The sequence below is a fragment of the Rhea americana genome, unplaced genomic scaffold, assembly GCF_003343005.1.
Source record: "Rhea americana isolate MKP2758 unplaced genomic scaffold, rheAme1 scaffold_271, whole genome shotgun sequence".
NCBI lineage: Eukaryota > Metazoa > Chordata > Aves > Rheiformes > Rheidae > Rhea > Rhea americana.
Window position 1 is genome coordinate 402,270 of NW_028186392.1, and position 14,648 is coordinate 416,917.

A 14,648-nucleotide genomic window follows, 5' to 3' on the forward strand; every position below is an offset into this window, starting at 1 on the left:
CTATAAACTGTAAAAATAGCATTGAAATGACTGTAACGTAAGAATTTACTGTATAATGTCATTTTTAATGCGTCATTGTAACTTGGCACTGGTCTTTCAGTTTAACAATAATTAACATCTCTTGACTGTTCGTATTTGGCTTACTGTATGTTTCTTGATGTTATGTGTTGGGAATTGTAAAAGGTGCATGATTGTGCTGTTTCTGTTCAAGTTGTTTCTAATTAAAATCTTCACTGTCCAGTGTTCTTTCAATAAGGGTACCAACTACAACATTTACATTATTTTACGCACATAGAAACTGGCTTTTCAATCAAACTGAATGATGCATCTAAATATATAACAAGAGTGTGTGTATATATCTGTTCAGGTATACACATATACATCTATATATTTATTTATTCAAATAAAGTCTCTCACTTCTCCTCACCTTGAGCTTCTCAAATCTCAGGCATTTGGAGGGAGTCCTGACTTTTTCTTGAATGCTGAAAGTCATGAATCTCGAGATGAATTAATATACACTCTTACTGTGGTATTTCCTAGATGTTATCACCAATATCCAGCACAGGGCAACATTAAATACAGGTCTGATGACTAACAGATGCCAGAATATACAGGAGTCTTCTACCTGCACAGGTGGCTTAATGAATCAAGTGACTCGGTCATTTTTCCTTCTGATCCTTTGAGTCAGTAGCCACTAAATTCCTTATGTCTGTGTTTCTTCTTCTGATCCCACGATAGAAAGTACTTACCTTGTATGTTCTCTGTAACAGTGTGCTGTTGTTTCATGCCAGAAACAAAATCCTGACCTGGATGGATTCTTGGGCTGGCCCAGCATAGTTCCTCTTTTATTTGTCCAGTTCTCTAATAGTTAAATTCTGAGTATTTTCTTAGAGACACGATAATCTTTCCTGAGTAAGAAAAGAGGTGATTTCAATAAAGTTTCCAGTTCAACAATAGAAATATAAGGAATATATCAAGTTATTCATTTATTAAATGGAAGACTGTCTTCCACATAAGAGCTTAAATAGTTGGAGAAACTAACCTCTGAATATCCATATTGATTCTAGATTATTTGTATAAAGTGTAATCTTATACTTCAGATATCATTCTTAAAATATACTTGCAACATAAGTGAAGAAATGTTGCTATGAACTCTTAGAATAATAAAGATATTTTCAGTGTAGTACAAAAATCTCAGTAGCAACACACATATCTATTTTAGCTTAACTGTGTCAAGTAGTCAAAATACGTTTGGTACCATGACAGGATTTGTTTGAGTCTTCTCCTTTGAAAGGATGCTCCTTGCTTTGAATTTCAAACACCATCTTTTGTAGGAGGGGGACTACAGTAATCCTTTTTCTAAAAGCCAGATTGCATGTCTGCCTCTCAATTCAGTTATATTTTTGGTGATGGGCTTTTAGGGACTTGTTTTATGTTTTGCTTTTTTTTTGTTTGAATTTAGGTGACTCTGGGAGTTGTTTGTTATGTTTTGTTTTGTTTGTACTGTCAGTCTTTGCTTACCATCTGAGAAGTTCTTGATATCATCGCCGAAGGAAATCATTCCTTTGAAGGAAACTTTGGCAAAATCTATGATTAGTAATAGAAACTGGATAACTTCAGAAATACTAGGAGGAGAGTGCTTTCCTCCTTGTTGCCTGAGATTTTTTTTTTTAATGCAAAAGTGAAAAAGTTCTTAATAAAGAGCTATTAAAGAAATATATTTTAAGCATGGTAGAATAAAGCAACATTATTTTGGTCTGAGCGTAATATACTGTTCTACAGGGATATACTGTATCTCTCAAATTGGGGTTGCTTGATTATTTTTCCATTGTTTTCTAAGCATCATTCTAAATATTATTTTCAGTTTGGTCACTACTTGGATAATGTGAATGGTACCCATTATTGAAAGGTAGTCTGTATTTGTACTAATACAGAGAATGCCAGTTTAGAAATGAGCCTGATTGCATGGTTCATTTTGTTCTCCTTTGTAGAGCCAGGCTGCGGCCCACTACAAAGGCACTAAACATGCCAAGAAGCTCAAAGCACTGGAAGCCATGAAAAATAAGCAGAAATCTGTTACTACCAAGGACAGCGCAAAGACTACCTTCACTTCCATCACTACCAATACCATCAATACCAGCTCTGACAAAACAGGTTAAGCGATAAACTTTTTTTTTTTTTCTTGTTTAACTCCATGTCTGTTTGGCTATGTGCTTGCCACATTGATTCATGCTTGATCCATCTTTCTGTGCGATATTGGTTTTTTTTATTCCTTTCAATATGCTGGTGAGAGTAAGAGAGTTATGTAACCGATTTCTCTTTGTGAAAAGAGGCTTGTTATTCTTTTAGGATAGAATGCAATACTTGTGACTTGGTTAATTTTTAAAGCAGCTGAACTATTAAGTACCAGCTGATCTAAACCTTGCAGTCTATATGCAGCATCTCTGTATAAATAATTACACATGGCRCATTTCTTTTAACCACAAACAATGCAGCAAGTTGCACTAATTATTTGTAGAAGCCTCTTACAAAAGCATTGTCAGTAAAAACATAATTCTCATAAATTTCAAGCATTGCATTATTTTTTTAAAATGGCGATCGCATGGTTTTGAGCTGGAAAATAGCTGTATATCCTGTACTCCACAAACTCAGGTAAGTGTTATCAATGCCAATTGTACTGCTTAAATGAGTCTTCAGACTGAAATCATATCCTTTAAATTATTGTGTGGGTAAAGGGTATTTCTTTGCAAATAAAGTCTATATGAGTATTTGGTGAAGTCAATAGATTTGATTAACCTGTCGTTTTAAATGTGTGGCTATTATACAGGAAATTTCAGAGGAAGGTTGAAAGTTCATAGAAAGATGTAGTAACTCACAAGATGTGATTGCTTTTGTGATACTCTGTATGACGATATAGAGCCTGCATATTTAGTCATAATCACCCCTACCTCCCCTAAWCAAGCCAAAACCAGCAACAGCATAAAAGCTAAAGGTGTGAAAAAGCAGAGACCTTTCTACTGATCCTGCAAGCTGCTCTTTTGGAACCAGTTCTTCTTCAGTAAGTTTAGTACTGTAAATAGAATTGCAATTACTAATTACAGTATAGCAAAAAAGAACCTTACAGATATGTGTAGTACTTTCTTTAAAACACATTTTTGCTATCTTTCTTATAGGCAGATAAATATATGTCTCTTTCTATCAAATCTGTTATAGGCCTTTATTACAGACAACATTTGTTCTTGTGGAGATTTAGATCCTAACGAAAATAGGATTGCTTTAAAAAGCCATCAATTGTTACAACATTTTTGTATTTGTTACAAAAAAATACTCCTGAAAATACTCCAYGTGCTTTTATTTCTGATGGTGAAAGAAATGAAGCATGGGAAAATGGGAAGAGGGATGAGAAATGTCAAGAGTTATTTATAAAAATATATACGTCTATAAACATGTAAATACTTTTAACAGTTTCTCCTGCTCCCTGTTGACATGTTCACAGCAATGAGAGGGGTGTTGTGTGGAAGAGTGAGTTATTGTTTGTAAAATTATAGTCTACTGGCAAGAGAAGATAACTTAAGAAAAGAAGGAGATATTTTTAAGCTTTAAAATGTATTATTAAAAAGCTTTTTTCTCACACTGTATAGTTTAAGAGGATGATATAAAATGCCTTAAAACTTGTCTAAGTCTTTCCATCAGGCTTTGAATTAGATCCCTGACAAGATACATGAACTGTCGTGTGTCTAAGATCAGCAATATAAATCAATATGTATATCAACATAAGTAAGAAAACATCAAAAAAGTAGTTACCTGTAAAAGCAATGGCCTCTGCAGGAGTTTCCTCAGCTTTACACATGGCTTACAGTTTACTGGCTGAATTTTATAAAATGTCTGCATGCATGTGTATGTATGTATGTTTGTATGTGTGTGTATATATATATATATATGTAATGTATGAATATATTATATATATATACATACATATATAATGTGCATATTTACATATATGTATGTATTCAATGTTATAAATACTCACCTGAATGACATTTTATAATTTTTTTCTCTGCTGAGAGAGACTGTCTTTCACAGGGATTTTATTATGGTCCCGATACCCACCTCATCCTCAAAAAAAAAAGGGGAGGGGAGTGCTCCAAGAAACATTAAACTTACTTGATAAATAGCCAAAATTCTGACAGTTTCCCAGAATACTAAGAGCTCTATTCTACTGATGGCATTCAAAGAAAGACAGCTAGTTCTATCGAAACACAAATACAGTTATTGCAGGTCAGCATTGATGTGACTGGCAATAAAATAGCATCCTCTGTGTAAAATATCTTTCGTAGAAGCAAGCATCTTTACATACTGGAAAAAACCAACCCACTAAAAAGATGAGCAAAAAAAAATTTAGGTAGCCAAAAGGCTGAAATTATCTGCCAAATCTGACAAGTTAAAATCCTCATAAATCAAGTTGTTTTCCTTTACTGTTCAGTTATTCTCTATCTTACATATATTTGCTAGAACTTTTAAAAACAAAATGTTTTCTGAAAATCAGAATAACATCAAAATATACTGCACTCTCTGTGGTTTTATGGAAATGATTGCCATAAAAATAAAATATTCTGGTAGAAATACATTGTTCTGAGCAAGAAGCTGTACTAATGAATATAATTGATTAATTAACTATTCAGAAATAAGTTCCGTTACTAATTTTCTGAACACGTGATCATTTGGAAAGAAGCAAGCTGTGAGCTGAAGATTAATATGTGATTCCAACAAGGCTGAGAATGGGGTCCCGTTCATATCACCTCCAATATGTTACGTACAACGGTGGTTAAATGCTGGATTACATGCCAGTCACAGCACATTGGGCAGGATTTCAGCTCAGTGGTTCTGTGTACCCTTAGCAGCTCCAGAAAACAAAAATGTCGTCAGGAAATCTGCAGTGCCATGTAATAAAGATTATGAAGAAGACCACCCAATACACAACTTGATGCTAGAGCTAAAGCATCAATTTATTATGTTGCTTATTCTGAAAGTATTGTGCTAGTTGTTGTGCCTGCATTTGTTATTGCAATTAGTAATGGAGACTGTGCAACCCCCAGTGTAGTCAAGCTCCTTAAAGCCTTGGATAAATGATTCCTGGTGGTTAAACTGTATGTGTTAAGGAGAAAACGAGAAATATGAGGTCATTTTGCTCATTCTGTGAAGGTCACTATTTATTTTTTTTACCCCCTAAACAACCTTTAAAATCATTAAAAGGCTTRAACTAATTGCCTTAAGAAATCTTTGGAGGAATGAGGTATTGTGAGGAGTTATAATGGCTGTCGCAGAATGGAAGATATCATTCTCAACACGTTGGAACTTTGTTACTGGTTGGTTTATTTAGCATTCTCTTTTCATCTGTATTTGTCATTTCTGTGTGATAGCTGTAGTCACTCAGGACAGAAAAAAGGATGAATGGCCATTCCAAAAGAAGTATACAAGCCAGCTTTCAGTATTTCTTGCTTCTCCAGTTCAGAGTGTTAACAAAAATGTGTATTTTCACCATATAGTAACATACCTGCATACTCATTTCCTGATATGAAATTGTTAAAGGTAGCTTTAGTAGCTTTGCTAGAATTGGGTCACCTTTATCCAAGGTATATTTTCCTTATAAAGATGCTTTGAAACTTAACTTTGCCTGTAAAGACAGATGCTTTAGATGCCTTTCAAAATAYATTTAGATAAACCGTTTTCTGCCACACTAACTCTATGTCCTATCCACTAAAGTCAGCTAAGTGCATTGTTCTACACTTAGATTTTTCTGGGTTAGAGTGTCCAAGACATGTATATATATATATACATGTTATATCCATGTAAGATATATATATATATATACATAGTTATTGTATTTGCCTAAATATTGATCTTCTCAGAAGCTGTTTGGAGCTAAAAATGACTTTTCCTAAGCACGTTACATTATTGTGGATTTGATCTTGAAGATTCAGCAGAGAATTCAACATACGTTAGATCATCATTTGTTGTCARTGAAGAAGAACGAATAGACTAAAGGGGGGAAAAAGTCATTGGCAGACATCTCTAGGGCAAAGTCTGTAATGTTACTTTTAAACGTTATACAGTACGTCTTAAATTCTTTGTTCTTAAATGTAATGAACAGTTCTTAAAAACAGAGAAGAATGTAATGAACAAAAGTGTATACCGAGGCACAGAGGCTAGTTATAGTTAGTACAGTCTTAATGGCTAAGAGGCCCATCTGCTGAGAGAAAACGAAATGTTAACCACTATCCTAAAGAGCTTACAATCTCCACACAAGATGAGAGACAATTTAGGGGGAGAGAATGGTGTTTTAAAAGAGCAGTAGCATAACCATGTTCAGGTGATAAAGGCATCACAGGAAATGAAAACCCTGACGGATGGATTGGAAGGTGAAAGAGGAGGGGTTTTTTTCCAGATATTGAAAGTATGTGTGTGCAACAGTATGAGATAAAGTTATCCTGCTTGCCTTTCACTGGCACATTTGAAAATTATTCTCTGCTATAACACTCCTCAGAGAAATTAGAGCAGAAGTCTGGTACTTAGGTTTTTGGGCTTGGATGTACTGAAAGGAAAAACTCAAATTTATGTCCYGATCTAAAGTGAAAAACTAGATTCTGGAAGAAGATAGGAAAGTATTATATAGCATGAAAGGCATCAAGAGGCCCTAAGATTTTGGGGATATTGATGGTCAGCAGAAGGAATTTACTCCTGACATAACAAATTATTTCAGTCCAGGTGTGATAATTCTTAAATGGATTCTCAGGACCTTGTCCATGTTTTGAGTATCTTCACAACCCCTTTGGGCAGCCTATTCCAGCATTTGACCATCCTTAGAGTAAAAATTTTTTTCTTRGGTTTAAGTGTAATTTCCTGTATTTCAGCTTATGCCTATTGCATCTTGTCCCTTCTCTGGGCACTATTGAGAACAGTCTGGTYCTTTACTCTCTAATGAGGTATTTGTACACATTGATAAGATCTCCCCAAGCCTTCTCTTCTCCAGGCTGAACATCAGCCGCTCTTTCAGCCTCTCCTGATATGTCAGATGCTCCAATCCCTTATTTATCTTAGTAGCCCTTTGCTGGACTTGCTCCAGTATGTCCGTGTCCTGGGAATGCCAGCACCAGACACAGCACTCCAAATAYGGCCTCATCAGTGCTAAGTAGAGGTGAGGGATCGCCTACCTCCGCCTGCTGGCAATGCCCTTCCTAATGTAGCCCAGGATACTGTCAGCCTTCTTTGCTGCAAACGCRCGTTCCTGGATCACGTTTAACTTGTCCAGCAGGACCCTCAGATCCTTTTCTGCAAAGCTGCTTTCCAGACGGTCAATCTGCAGCCTGTGCTGGTGCATGGGGTTATTTCTCCCCAGGTGTGTGACTTTGCATTTCCCTCTATTGAACTTCATGAGGCTCCTCTCTGCCCATTTCTCCAGCCTGTTGAGATCCCTCTGAATGGCAGCACATCCCTCCGGTGTATCAGCCACTCCTCCCAGGTTTTTATCATCTTCAGGCCTGTTGAGAGTGCACTCTGCCCCTCATCCAGGTCATTAATGGAGAGTTTAAACAGTGCTCGCCCCGGTATCAACCCCTTGGGGACACCACTAATGACTGACCTCCAACTGGACTTTGTGCCATTGATCAAAACCCTTTGAGCACAGCAGTTCATCCAGCCATTTTTTTTTTATTATCCTTTGGTGTTTTGTAAAAATAAGAAATAAGAAGCTATTAAAAAAAAAGGAAAAAACTCTAAGAAAATAAGGGAACTAAAATAGAAATGGGTAAGACATATCCACATCTCTACATTCTGCTAATGCATGGCTTTAATAGGTTTGCACTGGTTCCCATCAGGCAAATCACACTGAATTTATGTAATATGCATTACTGTCATAAAATGTACTTTACATGCAATTTAAATATGAAAAAGATCATTGATGGGACCTGACTGAAGTGCAAAGCTCTTCCTCTTGCATTTTAAATTGTTTCTTTATGTTTCACTACAAAAGTACTTGACAAATTCAGCTTTATTTTCAGAACTGTTATTTTCAGAACCATTTTATTCCTTTTACATTTACTTCATGCTCTGTTATATCCTCCATTGTCTTTTCGTATTGTGCCTTTTAGTAATTTTATAGTGCATTTTATCACACACACAACCTTTAAGTGTGCTTCTGGGAGATGACTCAACAGTCTCTAGATACTGGGGGTAAAATCTAAAGGGGATCCATTGCCTTACTGGAGCTCACATGAAGCTAAAGTGGGTCTGCAGATACCAGGGAGTGGAGATACTAAGTTGCTCAATATGCGGCATACCTAATGCCAGTACTGAAATAGAAAACTCAGCATCAAATGCAAAATGAGTTTAAACAGAATGAAGTTTACTGAATTGCTTAAATTGTTCATCTGTCCTTTTGTTTTTTGAGGTTTTGGGGTTTTTTGAATATATAAAGGAGAGGAGGGCAGTGATGATTAAATATGATATTCAATGAGATCCTGTCTGGATTTTTTTTTTTTTTTTGACTTCTGGTAGACATATATACTACCCTTTATTGTGAGATTGTGAGTGGAGTCTAGGGCCAATTCATCTCAGTCTAAAATATCTATCTAAAATAGATCAAGTGAATGAAGCAGYGCCAAAGAAAGAGTATATCTCGTCACTTGATTATCAAGAAAGACTGCTGACAAGGTCAGGTGTAGGCTGCTACACTGTGGATACTTAAAGTTAGCAGAGACAAATTCCAGCCTCAGTGACCAAATTGTCCTTTCTTTCAGTGTGTCCATTTTTTTTCATAGATTCTGATCTTTTTTTCCTGGATCATGAATTTCCCTTTATGAATTTCACATTTGTCATACAAAATTTGAATTGTATTAGGTAATTCTGAATGGTCATATATCAGATGATACTGTTTCTGACTATTAAGTGAAAATTTGTAATAAACTTAGCTTTTGAATTATCCATTGATGAAAAGAGTCTCTTGATTCTTTTGAAAAACATGAACATTTTTCTGTTCTAATTTTTGTGGTATTGCAGAAAAACCTATTTTCTAATAAAATTAGGCTTCCAAAGTATATATTGTTTACTATTAAAATACTAATTTCATCTTTCTTTTAGTAAGCTCAAACATAAGTGTCCATCCACTGTTAGAACATTGTTTGTATCTCCTTTAGCTCTCTAGAAAGGATGCAAAAGACTCTTCACTATTAATCAGCTTGTAATGGTTTATTTAAAAATCACAGCTTCTACTGTGAATTGTAGGCAAAAGTTTTCAAACTTAATGCAAATAAAAATAAATCTTCATAACAGGGAAGCAAATACAACTGATTAGTACAACAACAGTTTTCTTTAATCACATGAACAAATATTCCTTGATTGTATCTACGTGAATGTATGTGTATTTGTGAAGTATGTTTGTATATTTGCAATATTTGCCCTTTTCTGTTTGAGACAGTGATTGACTGCTGTTTCCTCCAATATTGGCACACCTTGCCTCCTTTCTGCTGCGACTTGGTCAAATCCATGTATATTCTAGCTATGTATGTAGATATCTTTGTGTAGTTCCTGGTTCAATTTCAGGACCAGGAAAGGAATTTTCATTTGAAAATGAAAATCAGTTTCCTCTTATCTCTGCCTTCGTTTTATCTCCACTTTCATTTTATTTCCCTTAAATTTAGCTTTTGAGCTTATTTTCCTTTTTATTATAAACATCAGTAATGGCTAAGCTTTATAGTTTATGAAGGTTTCCATATACTAGGAATTGTTGGATTGTTTCCAGCGTTGTTTGGCACAGCAACCCTATCTTATCATTTACCCTTTGAGTTAGTGTTTAATCCTTTATTTTTAATGGCAAACGACACTAAGTTTTCTTTTCTTAAGGAAAGTTGAAGAAGACAAACTGCTGTATGTATGATATTAGCATATATTTAATTAAAAGTGCTTGTTTATTAACATTTAAATAGATAGATGGTTTTCTTATGATCTTTTGTAATTCAAGGAAATTCTGTTTCTAGTGAYGATACAAATACTACTTGTATTCAAAATTTAGAATAATATTTAATACTAATCAAAATCTATTAGCAGATGCAGAAACAATTTACTGTATGATCCCACTGTACAGGTTGCTGGTACACATCTTAGACTATGAATACCCTCATAAATGTAATTATTACATTAAAGATCTTAAATCTAAGGGGACCCTTTGGTGAAGTTTGTCTGTAAAACTTAGTTTTTGTTTTCTTCTCCTATGCTTCAGTATATCATGAAGTGTACTCTCATTTGGACGTGTAATTTCTTTAGATCATTTCAGCTTTGCTTAGGGTATAGCAGGATTAGCAGGTTAATTCTGCATTTAGACTTGTGAGATTATGGATATAAATTGATTTCCTTTACAAATGTTTTGATACAGATCAAAATATTCCAATAACCTTGAAGCTTTCATCTGTAAGGATTTTTAATTCATACTAACTCATTTCTTGAGATATTTTGGGTAGGGGCTTCCAAAGTTGTGAGTGTGAAATAATAAATGAGGAGTAATTGCCTGGTGATTGACACAACACGGGTGGATTTCAAGCCAGCTCTAGGACTTCATTGCCCACTTCCTAATCCTCTAATTCTGAAAATCCCTCTCTTTCTCTTTCAATTGTATTTGAAGGAAAAATCTTTAAAGGCAACTTTTCTCTGAAAGATAATTCTCATATCTGAGATCCTGTTGTCATTTGCTTGGAAATTAGAGATTACTGATACATGGTTATCAGTTCTTTTGATCACGTGCTTGGAAAATTCAACCCAAAGTAGTCAAATTCAGATGTGCTACATTTCTCATTTTAAATCACCTATGCTTTGACTTTTCCATACTTAGACAATCTGTAGCTAACTGCAGCACAAAATGTTATCAGCATTCCACAGACTGTTGTACCAATTTTGCATTAGAGCTTAATGGTAATTTGGAAGACAATAGGTTCTCTTTTGATCTTTATGTAGAACTAGGGCTTTTTCTTTCTTTCTGAGTGTAGCTAAATGGCGATATAAAAATTACAGTAATTTATGTGCGCCTCAATTGATCATTAATGTGCAATAAAATCCTGCTTTGCTTGCATCTACACTGAGAATTTTGTCATATGAACACCATGTGTTTTCTCTGGACCCAGCTGCTTTTGATTGGGATTGCCCTGACAACAATTTTATGCTTGAATAATCCTGCAGATAGAAAATTCTGTCAGTCACATCTGTATCAGCCYATTGAATCAGAATGAAAGTCCAGTACCATGGACTAACAATAGTTTCRTAAGTCTGAAAATCATTTTGAATTGAATTATTAAATTGGATCTTTCATAGTGTCTAAGGTAAATATGAGTGGGTTTCCTGCATGCCTGTGGTTGTAATTATTACAAATCTTGGGAATAGGATGGGACGGAAGGGCTTCAAAATTCTACCTTTTGGGATTTCAGGAGAAATCATGGTGTTGCAATATTTCCATGACCCTCTCTCAAGTTTTTACTGTAAAACCGCAGATTTAGCAGCCTGTTACTACTTTGTAATTGTTTATTTTGTCAGTTTATGGACTAATTTGGAGCAGAGATGAAATCTCTTGCTCTTATACTGTCAGATGGGAGGTCATTTTTTTAGATTCTGTAATTTTTCAAATGAGAAGGCTCTACTTTGAGGGCAATTTAAGAATAGGTAGGTCTTTATATAAGCGATCCCTTTTCTTCAAGCTGAAATCAGATTGACTGTGCGATGTAGAAATAGAAAGTACTTGTTCGCTATGTGTTTGAGGACTGCTTTTGTTTTATATGTGACATTTCTAAGGCTAAGGGACCCTCATCTCCAGAGACGCTTTAGAGTTTACTTCATTATTTATTTATTTATTTTTGCATGTCATATTCCTGCAATGTCTAAATCAAAGGAAGGAGGAGAGTATATTTACGAATATGAATAGAAGTATTATGCTAGATATTTGGAGCACTGCTGTATGAGGGCTTTTAGAGCAACCTTCGCACCCATGTAAATACAGCCTGAGCTGGAGCAGATGTATTAATAAACATAGCAATATTCAAAACAACTGTAAGAGTGCTAAGACATCTTCAGATCCATCTGAAGACATTAAGATATTTTGCAACAACAATTCCATATCTTTCCATAACATATTTAAAGTACTGGCAAATCACTGATTTCTTTGCTATCTGCCTCAGCTGAAGAAGTCTAATAAGTGAAATTGTTATGCATTGCTATTATTCCTTTGTTAAAATATACCTTCCACTTAATATATTAGTGGAGTTACACTTTGAAAGTATTCCTTTTATCTTTAGTCCTAACCAAACAAAGATAAAGCAAATTAAGGTATTAGGCAGGACCAAACACTTGCTTCAGTTCCTACCGTTCCCTGTCCCTCCCCCCTACAAAAAGAAAAGAAGAAATAAAAACTTTATATTTTGGAAAGGATTGTGTTTTGAAGTATTGAATACATGGCAAATTGCAAAAATACATCTCATTCTTCTAAGGTTTGCTGGCACTACAGTTATAGATCACATAAATAGGCCTAAGCTAAGTTGTGGTAGTGATTCAGTGAGGTATCTTCAGTACCAATAAACATCGAGTAGTGTTGAGACAATGCAAAGCTGGGCCTGCAACATCTGAGGAGGAAAGTAAATGTGCAGGTGGTCTTCATGCAGCTAAACTCTRTATTACTTGCACTTACACTCTAGTGTTCGATATACAAAGCAGCTTACTTGAGGTAGCTCGGGTTGGCCACTCATACCTTTAACTTCAGGATAGGTATACTGAGAGTCTCGTATTCTCAAAATTCGTGTAGTGTTTCAAACATCTCGAAGAATGATCGGGAATTTCTCATTTCACCTTTGTGCATTCTGTACTCCCCTTTGACAACTCAAAAAGCAGTCTCCTAGTATTAAAACTCTTGCTTTATGGCACTTCCATAGCCAAATTAATACCAAAGGAGCTAGAACAATTATGATAAATTAGAAATAAAGAACTACGGAATATTGTTACAGGAAACAAATGGATATGAGAATAAATATAGGATCATCAAGAGAAGTAAAAAGATACTTTTAAGAATAGCAGGAACCAAAGAACTATATCTGATAGTTCCAGTTTGGGAAGGAGAACAGTTTACTTACAGTTTTCTTATTCGTATCAATTTGATGATGATGTGATGATTGATTGATTAGATTTTTGTGCTAATGGTAGCATTAAGTGTATTTAGCCACAAGTACTAAATTACGCAACAGAGCAGGATAAGCTGCATCTGAAAGCTTTAAAAGAGTTAAATATAGAGCTTTCTGTATAAATCATTATTGTTTGCAGTACATTGTAGGCACTGTGGAAGGAGAAGWTTGGAAGAAAGTGAATGTTGTTTCAGTCTTCGCAAAAGGTAAACAGGATGACTCAAGTAATTATAGGTCTATCAGCTTGACATCAGTTCTGGAAAAAATAAAGCRACAGCTGACAGGAGACTTGAATAATAAAATAAAAGAGATCAATTAATTAATGACAACGAATATGAAATCATAGAAAATCAGTCTTTCATACCTAAAATTGTTTTTATAAGATTAAATATCGGCTCGATAAGGGATAAGTGTGCTGATGCTATGTGCTTGTACTGCACATAGTGCAGAAAAGTGCAGAGGTTAAAAGTTATCTAAGATATTGGAATGATACAGAATGAATGTAGAACATATTAAATGAATTTAAGCTTGCTAATTATAGGCCTTGGAATGCAATTATGAGCTGCAAGTTGGAGTAGAAAGATTATAGTGAAATCCTTTTGGAATTTGTTCTTAACTCCAGTCTAATTTTATATCATCAGCTAGCTGCAAGGTAGTAAAAAATATATACAGTTTGCAAATGGCACAAAAAACAGGTTTGGGTACATAATGAATGCAAGTATAATCAAGCTGGAGATTCAGTCAATCAAATGTTTTTAATAGAACAGAATGTAATATCATGTTGTCAGGAAAGAAGGATAAAGGAAGTATTTAAAATTTGAAGGATTTTACATAAGGAAGAAAAAGAGTTAGATTACATGATAAACTAATGGTTCATGTGTAGCTGATATTTAGTGATGTTTCCAGAAAACCTTATGAAATACATTGTTGAGCGTGTTGGAGGAATAAAAAGATTTTTGTTTCTTTTATTRCTGTAAATAAATTATTTTATCTATTATTGCAAATAATATCATCAAATTCAGTGAAATCTCAGGGAAGATCTAACAGTGATTTAAGAACAGTGATAGACTTAATAAGGTAGATGCATTCGACTTCCATATTTACTTTGTCAAAGGGAATGTTGAGCAGTATTTTAATTACAGTCTATAACTTACATAAAATAAGCAGTCTAATAATAAAACACTTCCAGTATATTAGAAGTGTGGTAATACCCMAAAACAGCAAGTTGAAAGTGGTCAGGTTCATTCCACAAGCAAGACACTATATTTTTTTGCCGTAAAAAGGATTATTATACTTAAAAAATATCATGTGACATTCTCATCCAGCCATTTGATCAAAGCTAGTAGATTTGGCTCGGGAATTAGTTATTGAATGTCCTCAGGGCAATGCAATGTGTAGGTCAGAGAAAAGTGTGGACATAAGAGTTTTCTTCTGGCTTGAAAA

At 34.8% G+C, this 14,648-nt stretch overlaps 1 protein-coding gene across 4 annotated transcripts in view; it reads left to right on the forward strand.

Moving 5' to 3' along the window:
* Nucleotides 1–14,648, forward strand: part of ZNF385D (zinc finger protein 385D) — a 157,346-nt gene that overhangs the window by 95,847 nt on the left and 46,851 nt on the right. For all 4 annotated transcript variants that reach the window (XM_085308232.1, XM_085308233.1, XM_085308234.1 and 1 more), the window contains one exon: nucleotides 1,992–2,154. In XM_085308232.1, the coding sequence (XP_085164358.1) occupies nucleotides 1,992–2,154 (163 nt within the window). The remainder of the gene's footprint in view (nucleotides 1–1,991; nucleotides 2,155–14,648) is intronic.